The sequence below is a fragment of the Cryptotermes secundus genome, unplaced genomic scaffold (assembly GCF_002891405.2).
Source record: "Cryptotermes secundus unplaced genomic scaffold, Csec_1.0 scaffold3, whole genome shotgun sequence".
Taxonomy (NCBI): Eukaryota; Metazoa; Arthropoda; class Insecta; order Blattodea; family Kalotermitidae; genus Cryptotermes; species Cryptotermes secundus.
This window is the reverse complement of record NW_019724584.1, coordinates 684,839-705,254: the sequence shown is the minus strand read 5'-3', so window position 1 is coordinate 705,254 and position 20,416 is coordinate 684,839. Positions and strand designations below refer to the sequence as shown.

At 39.5% G+C, this 20,416-nt stretch overlaps 1 protein-coding gene across 3 annotated transcripts in view; it reads right to left on the bottom strand.

Moving 5' to 3' along the window:
- LOC111862247 (nephrin) overlaps nucleotides 1–20,416 on the bottom strand; it is a 601,827-nt gene that overhangs the window by 7,279 nt on the left and 574,132 nt on the right. Inside the window, exons 16-18 of one of the 3 annotated variants that reach the window (XM_023847459.2) lie at nucleotides 9,606–9,791; nucleotides 5,730–5,878; nucleotides 4,555–4,702 (exon numbers count right to left, since the gene is read on the bottom strand). In XM_023847459.2, the coding sequence (XP_023703227.1) occupies nucleotides 4,555–4,702; nucleotides 5,730–5,878; nucleotides 9,606–9,791 (483 nt within the window). Of the gene's footprint in view, nucleotides 1–4,554; nucleotides 4,703–5,729; nucleotides 5,879–9,396; nucleotides 9,586–9,605; nucleotides 9,792–20,416 lie in introns of all 3 variants that reach the window. The other 2 variants (XM_023847461.2, XM_033750600.1) reach the window with 2 other exon arrangements.

Genomic DNA, 20,416 nt, shown 5'->3' with positions numbered 1-20,416 from the left:
TAGTGCAGCCGGGGCCATCTGTTCGCACCCGCCGGAGGCCTCAAGTAGACCCCCCTGGCCGACTCTCGGGTGATATGCGGAAACATATTCTCGTGAAAATTGTGAAGAGTGAATATTGCAAGAAGAAACACCCTTCTAGGCAGTGCCGTGTGTGCGCAGAGCACAAGAAGAAGAGTACAACTGCCTACATGTGCAACTTATGCGTAATGCCTCTTCACAAAGGGGAATGTTTCCAGAGATATCACATGCGCAAGCACTTCTAGGAGCTCTGGTAAGTGTTCTCCAAAAATTTCAGTTCATAAAATTAATTAGGAGATTTTATATTAATTTTTAAAGTGAACAGTGCACAAGTTAGGGTAGTAGGTTTAAAAACGCCGGTCCCCAGGGTGATTTAAATGTTTAAACCACCGGTCCGCAGTGTGTTAAAATGAACCATCGGAGACATGAAGACATGGTGGAGAGACCAAGAGAAGACAGACAAAAGAGGGCAAAAATATAAACATTCATCAAAGGAGAGAGAAGACTGGAGAAGACTCTGCTAATATCACGAATGGTCCTGGCTGTAGTACGAGTATGGGTAGTGACAACAATGACTGAGGTGTGAAGGATGTGAAAAAATATTGTCAAGATTATGCACACCTTCCAATGTTTATTTCTACCAGTTTTTTCCTTCAAACTCTTGAGGTTTTACATATAAGATCTTTATTTTGTCGCTATAAAGGGAATAGCAATATTACCCTGGAACTTCTTTTTGCACAGGAGTTGGGTCAGTGTAAGCAGTACTTAACCTTTAAACGCCGGACTTCGGAAATGGTGGTAAGCTTGAGCTGGCTGGAGTTTATTTAAATGCCCGTTGCCACTCTGGGTTTAAATGTCCGTTCCTCTTCGGGCACTTAATCAATTTTAAGCATTGTGTTTAAAAATGCTGTATCTAACTCAACTTTTGTGATAAATGGATGGCATTAACTTTGTGTGTATCAGCAAAGAACACACTGTCGCGTATTACAACGGAAGATTTGAAAATTTTTATACAAAGTGTTATACCCTATTTTATTTTATTTTCTTTTAATTTTGATGCGTACTGCAAAAATGGTTTCCCAGTTCTTCACAGAGTCATTCTGCATTATAACTTCATTTCTGTTTGTAACACTTCAAAAATTTAGCAGTGTCCTGGTGTCATAAAACAGGTGGAAGCAATAAAGTCATTTGGTCTTTTGCTAGCACTGCTTACACTTTCCAGATTTTCGAATCTTTTACTAAAGGACAGAAGAATGAAAGAATGGCTATTCAAGAGAAAGCTAGAGGGGTCCCGTCCTCAGTGCTAAAACCTTCCGTTATAGCTGCAAGATATTACTGCCCTTTCTAGGGTCGTGAACAAACAGTTACTTCGTGGCTGAGATACAAAGTGCCGTCTCTTTCCTGTGTAGTGATAGTGAAATCGAATACTGTAGTTACATTTCATCTTACCATGGCAATGAAACGTCGTTTGGAAAATTATGAAATTGAAAGGCAACTGCTATTCGATTCTGATTCGGACTGCTGCACAGAAGATGAAGATAATAATTGGGGCTACGAAGATGAGGATGATGAAGAACTCGTGCAGCCACCGCCATCATCACTATCATCATTGTCGTCATCACCATCGTCATGGGGACCACCACAACAGCATGGCAGAAGGGGTGCGAATAATTTTTCTGGTGGAGCAGTGGGGATAAATCTAAACGAAGCTCCACATGTGAATAAGGATTCCACTCCACTCTGCGTGTTCCTGTTATTCTTCAGAGAAATTATCCATCTGCTGGTGGAAGAGACTAACAGATATTATCACCAATATCTCGACAGTCTTGAAGACGGACCTTCTCCACTCCCTGACATTACTGATTCCGAAATGTTTCTTTTTTTAGGGATCATTATTCAAATGGGCCATGACATTAGAGACCGAATAAGAGACTACTGGGCGACTGCTGAGCAATTTCTCACGTCTTTCTACGGTAAGACATTGAAACGCGACCGATTTCTTCATATTCTTCGCTTCCTTCACTTTACAGACAACAATGCAGGAATTGACAGACAAGCCGACAATTATGACCGACTATGGAAAATTCGGACTATTTTTGACACTCTAAATGACGGATATGAAAAATATTATAATCCTTCGGAGCATCTGGCTGTTGACGAAATAATTGTAAAATTCAAAGGGAGGGTTATTTTCAGACAATACATTCCTAAGAAACACAAACGTTTCGGAATCAAAATCTTCAAGCTCTGTGATTCAGCAGGCTATACATACGACATGAAGGTTTACTTAGGTAAAGACAGAACACGCGCTGACCAAGAAGTGACTGCGACGCATGCAACTGTCAGGGACCTCTGCAAAAGAGTAGAGGGGGTTGGGCACAAACTGTACATGGACAATTTCTTTTCGTCGCCAGACTTGTTCGACGAACTAATGACGAAAAAAATAAGCTGTTGCGGAACAGTCAGACCAAATCGGAAGGGCCTACCACAAGACATACGCAACAGACAACTTCGATTGAAGAAAGGAGACATACGGGTTAGGGTGAGGGGTGACATGACAGTATTAGTTTGGAAAGACAAACGAGATGTATATATGTTGACTAATATGCACGCTCCTCCAGCAGAAGGCAATTTCTGTGATGAACACAGAAATGCGATAAAGCCTGCAATTGTTGCGGATTACAACATGCACATGGGATATGTTGACAAAGCGGACAGGATGACAAACAGTTATTCCATCAGCCGTCGGACTTGGAAATGGACGAAGAAACTATTCTTCCATTTACTAGATCTGACGATTCTGAACAGTTTCATTGTGCTGTCATCCTGTGGTGCGAAAATATCACATAGAGACTTTCGTCTAACCCTTGTGCGCAACATGCTGGAGCATGCCGCAACGTGTCGCCCTCGCCCCCAGGGGCCCTTAGGTCGACCTCCTGCTCTTTCATCTACAATATATCGCCTAGAGGAGGCCAGTCGACAACACTGGCCAAACCATTCAGACAAGAGACTGAACTGCCGCGTCTGTTCTGCACGTGGGAAAAGGAGAAGAATACAGACAAAGTGCGAGAAATGTGACGTGGGCCTGTGCATTCTCGGGTGCTTCAAAGAATATCATACAAAGCCAAGATTTAGTTAGATGATGCAGGGGGTGGAGCTTATATATACATCAAGCAGATAACAACAAAAAGGTATGTACATCGAATTTTACTATATATTTGTACATATTTATCTGCAGAATCTGCAATAAAATTACTGGCTCGTGGATGAGAATCGGCGTAACTCATACGTATACTCTTTTTGTTGTTGTTCATTTAGGTATCATTTTAATTACTCTATTAGGATTTTACTCAAGTCGGTCTGGTAATTACTACATTTAAAAATAAATATTTAGGACTGTCCATGCGCTTCTACTAGCGGCGTGTGCGCGCGCTTCCCCTAGCGGAGTTTAAATGCCCGAGTGGCCAAAACTGGGTACTTTGGCCACGACGACCTTAGTCACCACTGGCACAAACGGGGCACTTCAGCACTTAAAGGTTAATGCTGTTGAAGTCCACAGACTTGTGTGGATGAACTGAATATAACTGGAAACCTGAGCAGGACTGAGTTATTAACAGAAAGAGGAAACTTACTCTTACATGCTTTAGATTATAATTTGTCTCACTGAACATAATATCACTACATCATTTTGAATTGTTTCATTTTGGTCCGTTCTATAAGAAGTATAAGATTAAATAAAAATGACTCCACCTATGCTCAACATATCCTAAATAGACAACATCAATACGCCCCAATTTCACAAGTCATGGAACTGATTGAAGTAGCAAAGAAAGGTAGATTAATGAATATAAAGGAAGAATACCAAATTTACTGCCACTACAAGTATAATAAACTAATAGATGAGCAGAAACAGGCAAAGGAAATCAATAACCAGAACAGCATGTTTGACCTCATCACTACTTGTATAAACACACCCCCGACCGCGTCATAACACACAAGGCTGTAAAAAAACATTAGATGTAGTATTCCTACTGCAGTACACAGCACACGGCACACAGGACCATATCAAACCATAAGGTAAGCAAGAATCAAACACAACGTTAAACAATATATATAATAATATATAAAAATCCTAAGTAATATAATATCTTTGCAGCCATACAACCTCACGCTGACGTCTCCCATCTTCGGGATGAATTAACAAGGAGGAGTTCAGCTTTTTTTATATCAAATATTTTAACATTTTAGCGTTTTAACTTAAAAAAAGGTTCGGATGAAAAGTGAGAACTTGAGAGTGTACTCAACTATCTTAGCATGTTTTGTGCTTTTACACGTCAACATATCGTAACAGCGTCCACACGACAAACATAATTGTGAACATCAAAAAAAGCGACAGTGTTTCCATAATTATAGCAAGTGCCTCTGATGATCGTTGTGTCAAACCGAAACATGTAAGGCAGAAATAATAATAAAAAGTGACCTACAAATTGTTACACTCGACAGACTTTCTATTAACTTTGTCACTACATCACTTACCATCCACAACATGGCTATATGCATTCCTCACATCCTGCTCATCATGGTGTGGTTTTGGCTGGTGTTGCATCTCATATGTTGGGTATGGGTATGGGTACTCTATTTGGTCTATCAGGTACGTACTTGCTGCTGCCTTTGTTCCATCCTCCTGCAATATGCAAGCGGCAGTAAATAATCTGAGGCCGATGAGACAGTTATGAGCCATAGTATCACAGATAGTAAAATGTGGGATGCATGAATGCATAAATACTTTTTAATCTGCAAGAGTACACACAACAAAATCCACTGTCAAAATTTTAGCTCCTAATACGCACTGCAAGTATTTTTTAAAAATTGCCAAGGTTACTCATTTTTTCTGTACCAGAGGTTTGTACAACCCCAGCCTAGGTTGTGAGTCAGCCGTGTTGCGTGTTGCATATTTCTCTGCTCTGCTCCGGCTCTGCTAGCGGTGGTTATTCCTCCAAGGGTCTGGCAGGCTACAATATTGGCCATGTTCAGCAATTTTTAAAAAATACTTGCAGTGCATATTAGCAGCTAAAATTTTGACAGTGGATTTTGTTCTCTGTACTTTTGCAATAAAAAAAAATCAGGGCAGGTTTCGACATGTCAAATCAGACCTTTCCCTTGTGAGCTCCACCTTATATGTGGGTTCTGAATTGTTATAGAGAGACAGAAACATATTAGGGCCAACAAAGAGAGAGCAAGCCAGAAAAGGACACAGATGTGCTTTATAAAATTAACTATGGAGTTTATTACACAGAGGTGTAAAAAACACCACACGCTGCTAGAGGGAACAGCGCACAAGCACGGAGCACATTACAGATTGCAGACATAGCAAAACAATGGACTAATGAAACAGAAAAACAGGCTGCTCAAACAAACTGTCTGGAATATCACATAGATCTAAACAAGTGGACATCGCCCTTACAAGGTGCAATAGGATTTTACAAAAGATTTTAATAGAAAAAAATTAATGAATTTTAATTATTTATATTATTTTAAGTGGACTGCAACGCGTAATTTTAGCGCTCATCAAAACAGTGTAACAGTTTGGAAGCACTGAAACACCTGAAGATGGCCGTCTGTGGCCGAAGCATGTTGTGTTAGTGTTAAATTTTGAATATGTTAATGATTGTTCCATCATTGACGGACTTGATATATAGACGTTTAATTACCAGGTACTCTTGGTTGCTGTCTCCATTTGAGTAACTCTCGCTCTTTTCTGACACAGAACTGAGGGTCTCTCCAGTGACAGTCTCATTGTAACTGCTTGGGGCATACATCTCAATGGTGGCAGACTTACTGCTGCTCTGTTCACTCGCTGCTGTAACCACAACACCACACATATGTTAGCTGTAGCTCAGACACACACTACTTCCAAGTAAAACATAAGAACTCAGAAGTAACCAGATTTGTGGTAGTATCTTGTTCTCTTAAAACACTGGAATTTGTATTTGTTTTGCCTACCCTGGATAGTCTCAGTAAAAGTAGAGGTAAAACTGTCCTTGTGCTTAACTGATTATGCACTAAGCCATGGGAAGTGGTTATATAGATCCACCATTCTTGACCTCAGCACTAGTTATAAGGGAGTGGTCAGCTTCATGCTCCTGTCATTTTACTCCTGGGAAAGAAGCCCTTCATATCCACCGGATAGAAGGATGGATGTGTCCAAGAATTGGTCTGGACATGGAGAGGCGAAAAATCTCGTCCCTACAGAAACTAGAATTTTGACCCCCTTGGCCATCCAGCCCATAGCCAATAGGTATACCGACCATGCTATCCCAGCTCCCCAAATAGTTTCAGTATCTAAACATATTTTACATACCTAATAAGAGAAAGTAGGGACCAGTGGAGGGCTGTTGTGAATATGGTAATGAAATTTTGAGTTCCATGAAATGCTGGGAAATTCTAGAGTAGCTGCAGATTTGGCTTCTCCTTAAGAAGGGCTCAGCTCCAAAAGTAAGTAAGGAAGTAATAAGATAAGTTGTTATATTATTTGGAAGATTCATGTCAAGATCTGCAACTATCACAACTGAGCGATAACCAACCATCTGTGTTACACGTTCAAATGGTCCTGGGTTGAATTTTTATGCCCGAACCTGGCTATCTTGATTGAAATTTGTCATAATTTTCTTCAGCCTTTACAAAAAATGGGGGGACACGGTAGTGTAGTTGGTTGAGGCACTATGCTGCAAGCCAGAAGGTCACAGGTTCAAGTCCTGATGAGGTCATTGGATTTTTTTTCAGTTGACCTAATCCTTCCAGCCGCACTATAGCCCTGGGGTCAACTCAGCCTCTGACAGAAAAAAGTACCAGGAATTAATTGATTAATATTCTTGGGGAGTAAAGCGTGGCCAGTGCATAAGGCTGACAAACTTACTACCATCTTTGAGCCGATTGTCTAGATAATGTGGGACCCTCAACGTCTCACAACCATATGGGCCTTCACAGCCTGTTACAGGGATAGCTTTACCTTTTTTTACTTCTATTTAAAAAAAATGCCATGATGCTTAAAAGACAATGATAATTCCATTTAATGCTGTATAGCTTGAGTAACTAAGAAACTGTCATAAAATTGCTACTTAAAACCGAATAAGACAATGAAAAACCAATAAAATGTATTTTAGTTGTTACAGGCTCACTGACTGCCCACCAGAAGTGGTGTTCATAATTAAATTTCCTTCCATTCTCTGCAATTCAAATGTAGCAGGAACCAGTTGCTATAATTGCATTGGTAGTTGCATTTTGATTCTATTAAACAGCAATTCTATTTATCAAAAATTGTAGGAATGATCCAAGATTAGAGAGCATGCGGTAAAGTAGTTGGTTGAGGCACTATGTTACAAGATGGAAGGTTGCAGATTCGATTTTTCAATTGATTTAATCTTTCCAGCTGCACTATGGGCTTGGGGTGGACTCATTCTCTAACAGAAATGAGTACCAGGAATCTTCCTGGGGGTAAGGGGGGGGGCTGGCACATAAGGCTGACAACCTCACCAACATTTGTGAGCTGACTGTCTCAGAAATAGGGGAGCCTCGATATCTCACAACCTTCTGGGCCTCCATGGCCTGTTAGAGGGACAGTTCTACCTTTTTTTAATATAAGATATGATCACTATTCATATGCAAGTATGAAACAACAATACTGTATGTAACTTGACTGCACATTGTAAACGTGCCAAATTAAGGTATAACCAAGGACAGAAAATATTATATAACCTGGATTATGTAGCAACATTTCTGCAGACAAAATAACAAGTAGTATTTCCACTGTACATTGTTAACACATCACTGTATTATTACAATAACACTTCATAGAAGGGTTATTTACTTCAGGTTGCTTTGAACTGTCACTACAGTGTTTATTGAGAGCGTTTTTACACTGAACACAGTCACATAAACAAAACAAATTGCAGTAGCCCTCCTCAGGATAATACTAGCCTTGTCAGCTGTGATTTGAGCAGGTTCATAACCAGTTTCCTCATTTCCCACATACTTTGGGTAATTGCTAGTGACAGATCAGCCAGTCTTTGATTTCTTAAAGCTGTACTAATTTGTAGATCATGATCTATGTCCAACACTTCAATAAACGTCTGTTAACACATGTCGTCATGCTCCCCCCACCAGTTCTGAATCTTGATACTGTCAAAGTTTCAGCACAACGTAATGCTAATTTTCCAAAGCAATTGACAATACAGGTGTCAGTAAATTTATGCTAAATATTTATCATCATGTGAAGTGTATCCAAATTTCATATCTGTTTCACAATATCTGGTGATGTTCTAAAATCATTATCTATAGGTGGAACCTTATATCCAATTTATGAAAGTTCCTTAAGGCTTTATAATCCTCTGTCCATGAGGACAGAGGAAGCATGTTTGCCAGTACTCTAATCCTCAGCTTTAGCCTCAGGGACAAAACATAAAATGCACTGGCAGATGTGTGATTGCAATTGGAGACGGATTTACATGGTCACTGGTACTTTGTTATGGGTCATGTGTGTACAAGTGTGTACATGTGCAAGCATCCATGTGTGCGCGCGCACACACACGCACACACAACCACATAGACTGGTAAAGATAACGCTGAACATATGATTAATTAAGCACCCATTCCATGAAGACATGTAGGCAGTGGAGGTATAGCACCGCCAATTCTTAAACTTGGAGTTAGATGGGAGTGAGTTTTCTTCACACCACACCTACTTCATGCCTGGAGATATACCATGAAAGGCTGGAAAGGCACAAGAACAGGTTTGGATGCTATGGAGAAGAGAAAAATCTCTTGTCCTTGCCACAAAATGAACCCAAATTTCTTGACCATCCAGCTTGCAACCTTTCACTATACCACTGACCCAATGGAGTATCCCATATACCTCCCACATATATAAATATAATGCATGTATAAATTAATGTATGTAGTGAAATAATGTCCATTTAGTGTTTCTTGGGAGGACAACAGAACTGCACACTAAATAATCAGCTTATTAAAATCTTCAGTGGGAAGGAATTTAACATCGATATAAGGAAGCTGGAACTACAGATATACAGAATTACATGAAGGGAAAATTAAACTCAGAAACATTAAATCAGAATTTCAGGATTCACTAAATCTATAATTATTCTTTCCCTGTTTGTCATAATCCTCCTCATTCTAACATGTAGATATAGACAGCAAATCCTTTCAAGTGATGGAAGTTCCTTTCATAACAACCAGGTGCTACAAGTCAGAAGCACTAACAGTTGAAAGTATTTAATTACAGATTTTAAACAATTTATTTATAACTTCAAGCAAAACAGAGTCCCAAAGCAAGTTCATAATGATATCTTAACATGGACTCACCAAGCACACTTCCTACAGTACCTTCTTGCAGCCGCTTGCTTCTCTTCCTATATATGAAACAGGCGACAAGCCCAACATTTAACAGGACAAGCAGTGTCCCTGTAACTGACACTCCAATGATAACCAAGCGGGGGATGTCCCCTTTGCCAAGAAGGATGTCAGGGATGACTTGCTGGAGGTCCCCTTCACCTAAAATGCAATATGCATACCTGTGAGACGCTTGTTGGCACGCCGATGCAGGCAGCAGCCAATCAGCAGCACATTCAGCATCAGCACCGCCATTCCCACCACCGTCACCACTATGATGACAAGGCCAGAGACCCCACCTCGGCCATCCTCATCCGACTGATAATCTACATCCTGACTCGGGGAGTGGAAGGAGGGGGGGAGCTCACCTGTACGGGAGCAAGAAAAGCAAGCGGAACATGCAGTTAGTGCATTAGTGTTAGTAATGGCAGTTCAGGAGGGGTGGGGTGAAACACAGAAATAATAAGGCCAGTTTAACAAGTAAACAACTCCTGTCTTACTCATATTTTAGATACATCTTATGCCAGGAAATTAACCCCTTTCATGAATACAATACAGCAAATATGACTGCCAGACTAAGAAATTTCCTGGGCTTCAAACATCAGTAATTGATTCTGACACATTTTACCTATATTTTGCACTCTTAGACTGAAGTCTTTAAAATCATACAGCACTAATTTTTCACGAACAATATCATGACATACATTTCACAAATCATGACAGAAGGATCGAAGGAAATCTGAATGTCAAGTGACAATTTTTTCAGCATCCTATGATAGATGCAAATGTTGGTGATGTGAATACAGGAGTGTATTTTATAAAATCCTGCCACGGGAGGGTAAATGTTCAGTGACAAACCTGATTATGAAAGACATAACCCCTTCTCAAGCAGCTAATAGGTATTCAGCAAAATACAAAATTATCCACTGTTATGCAACACAAAAGTACAAAATCATCTTCACAAAGTCCAGTCCATTCTAGTTCATGCCTATTTCCCCATAATCCATTCCAACATTACCTTTTGCCTAAGTCTCCTAAGTGGTTCCTTCCACTGCAATTTCAAACCAAATGTTCTTATATATATATCATTCCACACATGCTATATGTTCTTAACCTTCCAGCATGACTTAAACTTAGTAGCTGCTGATTTAATAGGGTGGCTTTCTTCTCAAAGTGCTGTTTCTGAGATGCAAGATTTGAGCAACTCACAGCACTGTGGGCACAGTTTATCCATGAACAATTTAGTAGATGACCTGTGATGCATTTGCTTGAGAAATTAAAAATATTTGTTCTTGAGTACATATTAATATGAATCACCTGACTGTCTAGTTTTTTCCTTTCTCTTCTTATTTCCTTTCTCTGAGGCTCAAACATGTCAAATTATTCTGCTGAATGTTACATAGTGCTGTAAGAACTCAAGAGAACTCCAAAGTTAAAACGATTCTGTTAGTCACTTCCATGCGGATTGGCACATGACCACCAGATACCATAACCCTCTCACCAATGTTAGAAAAGAAAGATATGTCATTTGCATTGTTAACCAACATTTAGCAAAATGTCAGAGGTTGTAGAGTACTGTAACACTTCATCCATGCATGTCTGATGGGACAATGAATAGCGCCTGGGCATGCATATTAATGAAGCTGGACAGGAGTTGTGTTGGTGTTTCGCTCTCCCAGCTATTCTTTCATGAGAAAATATTAAATGTAGATGTAATGGCTTCCTCACTCTTCAACCCACTACACAAATAACTCACAAGTGCCATACTATTTCACAGCAGTTAATTGTACCAATTAAACTTTTTATTGAAGATATAAATTTATATATTTCTTATTTTTTGCTATAAAATTTCTTCAACTGACAATGAATGTATGACATTCTGCATATCTTGCAGGATATTTCTGACCATGAAAGTGAAAGTGTTGTCACTCTGAGTATCCAGCATAACAAATATACATGCTGGAAACAATTGTGTCTAGACAGCTCTTTCAAAGAAAGAATTAACGTTAAATTATGACATCATATGTCAGTAAAAAGAAATTACCCTGCAATAGGACTAAGAATCGAATTAAAAGATAACAATTCCCCATGAAATATTATAACTTGTCTAAATGAATCAAATTTAATGCTAAGCTCATCAACTTACACTTATGAAACCTTTCTACAATAGTCATATCTTCCCTGAAGACAGGCATGCAAATAATATTTCCAAGAAGTTCATGCACTTAAAAAGAGGTACAATACATCTGTGAACATTGTTTTAAGTTGGACTGAGACTGACAGCCTGTTTTAAAAACCCATTCTAGCCTTATATAAAAATTCACCTGTGTGTACAGCTACAAAAATAATGCAACTTGTTGGTCTTTTTAAGTAATCTGAACCATCAGTCATTAAATATAGCTGCTGGCCCACTTATTCCCTTTAATCGGTGAGTTATCCAGCCACCTTCTACATTGTGGTGAGGTTTTTTCATACTGTTACAAAACAGATTTGGTCTGCAACACATTCCAAATTTGTCAGAATTCCATATATGTTAAAAATTTTTAACCTTCAGCAAAAGCAACGAGTTTCCATTGCAAACATAGGCCAATAATGGTGACCAATTTCGTTTCATTTACTCCATAAGTAGACAATCCAAAATGTCAGAGTATCAGATTAATTTCAGCAAATGACCAGACACAGCAAAAATTAATTAATGTTAAACCAACGAAATCCACAATAACTGAACCAAAGTTACAGAACATGCACAATGTGCACACATCCTACCTGACTTGTTGGCACAGTGCAAGGAAAAACAGTTATTTATAACACCAAATCATGGATCTCATTTAAATCATCCTAGGTTTTATGTCATTTAAATATAGCTGTCACCATGCAGCATGCCATTTAACCTATATGGTCTCAAAGTATCCCACTGCAGCACTCTAAAAGTATGTTCTGAACACCAGCACATTAAAACAATTCTGTCACTTTACTCCTTGCATATGTCTGTGACTCATAAAACTTTCAGATCTGCTAATGGGCGGCTCATGGGTCACATCTACCATCACATTCCTGCTCTCAAAATATAAACATTTTTCAAAGTGTCTGCAAGCAGTCTGACACAAAGGACTGTCCTCTGAGTTCATTGCTTATGAACAAGGGGTAAAAAGGTCGTGGAATCTTTACATTCTACTGCTCTATATTCAGATGATTTATATCAGTGCTTGAGGTGGAATGAAAATAGAACCGGGATGGTTTTCTCCCCTTTTAAAGTATTGTACATTGCATTTACTGCCAAAGAAGTAATGGGATGCTTTTAAGCCATTTAGAAAAGAACCGGGATGCCATCCTGCCGCATCCCGTCCCACCTCAAGCCCTGTTTATATTTATAAAATACAAAAATGAAAATATGAATTCTCTTATGCCTAGAACATATTCAGTCTCTCATTTTTGAATTATGGCTGTTGCATTACATAATGTAGGCCAGTAACCAAGATTTCTGGGCTCATCATTTTCTGTATTTTAGTGAGATGACTTAAACACAATGAAGAAATGGCCAAGAAAAATATGCATCAGAACTATTCACTTCTTTTCTGACAGACCTGAGATCTCAAGCCAACAAGGACTGTAGTCTACTGAACGTTTTCTTGTTGTTTTCACAGCAGTTCTCACAAAGTGCTCCAACTGTGTGGATGATAAAATTAGGTACCATCTCCAATATCTGGATACCCACAATGAAGGGCCTTATATACTACCTGAAATGACAGCACCTCATGTATGCTTCCTTTTGGCCCTAATCATAGAGATGAGACACAATTTACCAAACCATCTGAATGAGCACTACTGATAGACCTTAGAACATTTTCACCAACATATTATCAGGCGTAGGGTAGTACATGTGACGAAAATGATAGGTTCAGATGATTGGAGTGATTAGCACTTGGTTACACACTATCTCTTAATTACACTTAGATAGAGGCAATACAGCACTATCACTGAGTTACACCCTTTCTAGTTCACTGTTGCACATGAACTAGGATTCTCTGTCTTCCACTAGTCGTCTCCTAGCAACAGATCTCAACACAGAAACTGTCACTTCAAATCACTACAAATATTACACATAAAATCTTCCAGTCACATTTTAAATCCTCGCAGGTCGACCTCCTGTATTCTTCTGTAATCCTGGTTCCAATTTGCTTTGTTCACGTGCTTCCGCCACTACTATTTCTCTCTCATAACTCTACTGCAACTCAGAACTCAGGACTGTGTCACACACACTCACTGTCACTTCTAGTTCCAACTCGATCTCTTCTCGTGATTCTGCTGCTACTGTTTCCCTCTCGTAACTGCTACCAACTGAACACTCACTTATATAGCCGATGGACCAATGTCGACCAAGAGTAAACACATTTCACATGACCCCTATTCACTGTTGCTGTGTGACATCACACATATCCACAAGCTAATGGACATGTAGGAAACATGTCACGTGATGGTCATATATGGTTCTGTGAAATCACACAAATGTGCTGCACAGCTACACTCCATCTGAGGACTTAGAAAAGACTGTTCCTCTGCTGTTGATCACATGTGTGTTGTGGGTGTTGTCTAGCAGCGACAGACATTTACAGATTCATTGCTTAGTAACAGGTCTATACACCACAATATATACTCTGGTCCTCTGCAGTCTGGTAGGCTGGTATGAACGTTTTGGAGGAGTACTCTGCTTATATTTTTGGGGTAGAAGTGAGCAAAGTTTTGAAACCGGCATGTCATATAGAAGTTGGTGGCAAGGAGAGAAATTATGGATGGAAGAGTATTGAAGTATTCGGCTTACTTCTGGACTAGGGGTAATCTGACAGATGTGGACTCGAAACAAAGATATATTGTTATTTTTACTTGTATGCGCTCTACACAGAAACCTGGCTTGAGCTTGAAGTTTCTGACTTTTACTCATGAGATGATGAGCTCAAATCTGGCTGGAACACTGAGTACTAGGAGGTTGTTCATAGCTTTCCCTAGTCCCTCAAGGCAAATGCCAGAAAAGTAAAACAAACTGGATCATGACCATTCCTTTCCACATCCTTTCCAGGAACTATTCACTAACCATCCTACCATTCAACATCTCATACTCTGAGCTGCTGATACCAGTGTTATAAAAACAACAAACATTCATCTGTAAACATCCAACAAAGGATGGAAATTATTGCTGTGTCTTACACAGCAAGTAGACTGAAGCCATAACATTTACAATTTGCATTTGGGACATGACTGGTTTGGATTTCGGTAGGACATTCACTATCCTGAATGATGCTGTTAATAGATTTCCTTAGTCCTGCCAGGTATGTGTCAGGATAATACCCAAAACCATAAATATCTCCTTCACATCCTTTTGACTAATTATTCACTAAAATCTAAAAGTCTGTGATGATGGTATATTAATACAACTACTGTGTTTCTGGGCATTATCTATCATCCTGTTTCTATTTAAAACACAACGTTTCAGAGACTGGATTCTGTCTCCAACTGCAGGTGGAAACTACTCAGGTTTTATTTGTGCTCCTTAATGCATACTTCTAAATGTCTGATTGTTTTTCTCATGTTACATCTACCACAATCACAAGGAATATTGTGTATACACTACTTCACCTACTGGGCATCTATAACCGGTCAAGTTTTCATCAGTGCCTCATAGAGTGTATGTTTAGCTTTCAAAATGATCCTGACATTGAATCTGTCTCCAGTGTATTTGAATTTCTTGGTGATACCCTTAATATGTGGGATGAGAGTGCCCTGACACAAGGTCTGCTTGTAAGATCAAAATTAGCCCAACATGTGTTCAAAGAAGGCCACAAAATACGTTGAAAAAAGTGAAGGTCTTGTAAATTGAACCAAACACCACATACAGGGAATATGAGGAATCAACCCACATGTTGCTGATAGATCATCTGATCAATCAACTCAGTTAGAACATCTCTCCCAACTGGAATCTCATTATCACAGCAGAGGTCAGACAACTACAAATCTGTCCAGTGTAGATTTAGTGGGAAAACTGTGTTTCTTTTTAATGTCGGTACCATACAGAGAATCTATCTCTCTAATGATAGCTACTCTGATAGTACTCTGGTGCTAAGCCTCATACATGTAGATTTTTTTTTATGTTCTTAATATTTTCCTTAACTCTTGCAGATGGTTTGTGCTGTGCTTGGCTTGTATACCTTATCTTGTGTTGGTGCAGGTGTCCAGAGTTATCAGCTCTATCAAATCAGCCCAGCTGAGTAGGTTCCACCTGAAGACGGAGACAGAATCAAAAGTCTCCAAAACGTTTTGTTCTGAATAAAAACTTGACAATGTACATAATGTATTATATTTAAGAAACCTGCTGCACTAATATATCATATATTTCACATATATTTCTATCTTAAATGCAACTTCTTATCTAGTCACCCTTTTTCCACACTACATGTTTCAGCCATATACAGCCATCATCTTCTACATTCATCAGTAGTAATCTGTCAAGACGACAGGTCCACAGTCTCTTCCAAAACAGTTCCTCCACTTGATGCGATCTAGAGCTTTCTCCTTCAAATGAAAATATCCTCTTCTGTCCCCAAGGTCATCCAGCATCTTCTTACGTCTTCTTCCTTGTCTTCTGGTCACTTCTATCCGCCCCTCTATCTTTCCTTCAATAACTTCTTTTAGAAGGCAGTTACCATGTAAGATATGACCAATCCAATTAGCCTTCCGCATCATCTTCTATCTTGTTAAAATTGTTGCACTGTATGTCAAAATCTCATATTACATGTTTATTGTTTATTGTTATTAAATAACTCCACAAATCCTGTACAGGGGCTTTAGCATCCATAGGATATAGAGCTAGTCAAACTTATACAATCTCATACAAAACATAAAAAGATACATGGTGTAACATTAAATCAAGCCATATCATAACAACGTAGATTCATACACTGTTAGAAATACAACCTTTTACTTCTTACTACTCCAAGTTCATTCGTCACAATCATTAAACATTAATCATAAAACAATATCACATGTGAACATGATATTTGATAATTAAAATAAATTGAACCTTAATTAAAATTAATTAACATTCCAATGTTAATGGCTGTCTTCCATTTCTTTAAAAGATACTTGCTTGAGTATCTTTTGTTTTGGATTTATTTGAGCGTCATTCCATTTGTGATTTGGATGATATGTGTGTTATTTGTGCAGATCATAAGGATGTTGATGTGAAGTTACTATCACTTTTGTTATCTCTGGCTGTAGGTTCTTCCAGCTGCCAGAGTAGTTGTGTTCTTAACTGGTCTGTATACTATGTAGACCGTAAATATAAATGTGCAAATATTCACTACAGGATGGAAATTGCAGTCATAAGCATGGAAATGTTATAAAACCTATAACTATTGAGAGCTACAACAGATGTATATGCTTTGTGACCATGGCAAAGAATGGCAAACACCTACTCAAAAAGCACTATATTATGATCAAATAAACTTCCAGAAAATAAGCAACAAAAACACTGACCATCCAGTGGATAGCAATTACAGCATTGTCTGTTTCATTCACAACAAAGATAAAGTACACCTTACAGATGTCAAAAATATGACAGCAGCCTGTGCACTATCAGATGCTTCAGGGATTATCACTTACAAGTTAATTTGTGAGAACAGTCCTTTGGTATGGGAGAGCCATACAATTCACATGGGAAGCCTGAAACATTTTACTTTTTTATCTTGTAACATGTTCATACCCATCTCTTACATTTAACATTATACATGTAAAAATTAAATATGTGCAGTGATGTGACCTATATTTTGTTTGCATCAAGGTATCTTTTATTGAATATTTTCATGAATGTTTTGGGGAAATTTACATTTTTAGAAAAGGAGATACAGTCTTAATTAAATGCAATTATTTTATTCGAGCTGTACATTTGTAAGGGGTGGATTTAAATTTGGTATGATTAGGGTTAGATCTTTATTGGATGGAAATTATATGTCACATTTTGGAGAAATTAAACATTTTCATAGCAGCTGAAGATAAACATACGGAACAAGATTTTAGCATTTACTTCATTCTTTAAACAAATGAGAATTATTAACTGTTCAGTCCATTTCCTAGCACACATTCACCTGGCCAAGAAACTTCCTGTTATTATGAAACCTAAAGGATTATCACCATGTTCACAAAATCTGCAGCTGGTACCTATCCATCAACAGTTCAGCTGTGCTTGTATCTTCAGACCATATGGTCCATATACAGTGAAACCTGGATTTTACATTTCTCAAAAGACCATTCAGATGGAATGTAAAATCAATTGAAAAAAATATGAATTAAATTATATTGTACTGCATTAAGAATGTAACCTAGATTACTTCCTCCACAAATTCATTACAGCAAGTTGCTGCTGCTGCTGCTGTTGCTTTGCTTTCTATTGAATCTTGTACACCTCATTCTCAATAATACTGAGATCAGATATAATGTTATCATCGACATCAAACTTCATGTGGCATTTCCTCAGTGCTGATGTCCTCCAGCACTGACAAAAATGTTGCTTAAAGTTCACTATTTGTACCATCATCTTCTACCTCCTTATAACAAAATCAACTTTCTTTCCAGATTTCAGATTTAAAGTGCATATTATGACATCAACAGGCCAATGTATGTTCAATATGAATGCATAATGCAGGAATTTGGTAAAAAGCACAAATGAATATTGCAGGAAATCTTAACATTTTCCTTGTGGAATTTTGGCAGGACCAATAAAAACATGCATCCAGCCAAGCAAACACATTGTCACATTCTGGGGATACAATGGGACAAATAACTTCACGCTGCCTTGGATCAAGCGAATTTATTCCACTCACTCTTACAGTTACACAATTTACAGTTTCCCAATTACTACCATCTGAAGTCTCACAATTACTTCTCCTGCTGGAGTCACTGCCATTCACTTGATACAACTCAACTCGTAGCTGCTGGACTTCACCTCATACTGGATACTGGTAACTGGCTCAGTACTCACTACTCCTGAATAGTGTTCGCTGCTCTTTATTTAGGCTCAGCACAGACAACATAGAGAACACATTATTGCTCGGCATACAGATATCAGGTATTGTTGTCAGGTGTTTCTACCTATGCATTGCCCAGTAACAGTCGCTGCACAGACTCGCCTGTTGTGTGACGTCACAGCCTAGTGGGGAGGGGTGTTTACCGAGCATTGCATAATGATGGGAGGAGTGGCGGTACATCACGTCACTCATGGACACGCAGAGTTCATGTGACCCCTTCTTCCTGTTGCGCCATCCACGTTACACTGCTCCCTTCCAAAGGTTGTTTGTCCCAAACAGCCCAACCGTATATCCCCAGTCCTTTTCTCTCAAGGCTGTGCTTGCTGCATCTTCTTTTGGTTCAGGTACTCCTCTTGCAGTGACTATTCTCCAGCAGTTACATCTGCTCCCTTCTTATGATTGTTCATCCCGAACAATTCCATGGTCCAGCATTCGTCGATCCATTGTATCACGTTCACTCCTCACTTTCATTCTCTCCTCATTCACTCCGGGGAGGCTGGTGTTTCTTTGTTATCAGTTCCTCCTCTGCTTGCAGTCTCTTTTCCGTTTTGGAGGGGGTCAACCCCTCCACATGGTTCAATCCTTGTTTTGTCATAAGCCGACAGAAGATCCGACTATTCGCTTTCCGATCTTCACGCTGACAATTTCGTAGATGGTCTTCTTACAAGTTCTCCCTCCTAGGTGCGATTGCTGTCCTGATCTACACATTCTGATGTTATTCTTGGTTGGCACCTTTATTCTCATTTTGCATTGCGGGCCTTTCCAGTGTCTATTTTCCTCTGTTCGTCCTTTCCAGGTTTCTTGTTCAGCATTGATCCTGGTTGAATATTTATTTACGAAATTTCCCTTGCGCCATGTCACAGCTACACGGCTAATCATATTTCTGTCGGCAGCCAATTCGTGCCGTGGCCCACACTTTCCTTGAATCCAAGATTTCCTGAAGCTGTTCCTTTTGCGCCATGCCACTGTTGCACGGCGGGAAACTTTCCTGCAGACGGCAGCCAACTTCCTCCAGGATCCACAAATTCCTCGGGTCAGTTTCTTCAGCTCCCCGCGTCGCCCTGCAGCTTGCTTCTTGCCCCTATGCCGCTTCTTCCATCCTTTGACCGGTTTCAGTACAGCGTTTTCAACAGTGACTTCTCATTGTTGGGCCACCTCAGGTTTCGTTTCCACTGAGGTCAGCTCTTTCTCTTCTAGACATGCTTCCAGCTTTTCTTGGCAGGACATCATCTCTTTTTGGGTAATCGAAATCATTTCTTCTTCGGGTTCTCTGACTGGCCTCACTGTGGCGTTTTGTACGGGTATTTCTCGATGCTCCACTACAGACTGCATCATTTCTGAATAGGGCTCAATCTTCTCTGCCTCTGCCTCCATCGCTTCTTGGCAGGCCCTTCTCTCATTTCGGCATGTCTTTAGGGAGTGAATTGCAACCTCTTCGTTAGGAATCTTCTACCGCTCCACTATATCCTCTTTTTCTCTTGGATTTGTCTCCATTGCATCTTGGTAGGCTGTCGTCTCTTCCTGCCATGCATTCATGTTGGCTTTCAACCTCGTCTCGCATGGCAGCCGTCCTTGCTTCGATGGCTCTCGTTTCTGCTCGGAAGGCTTCTCTTTCTGCAGCCATCTCTTCTCGCCAGGCTTTTAAGTCGGCGTCCATTTTCGCCAGCAGGCGTTCGATCATTTCTTCCATCTCCATCATGTGGGGGTATAATTCATTGTAACTTGTGGCGTGTTTAAGTTCGTAGACACTTCTGACACCAAATGCCACGTGTTGGGTATGCGATGTGACAAATAACCTCACTCCTGAATAGTGTTCGCTGCTCTTTATTTAGGCTCGGGATGGACAACATAGAGAACACATTGCTGCTTGACATACAGATATCAGATATTGTTGCCAGGTGTTTCTACCTATGCATTGC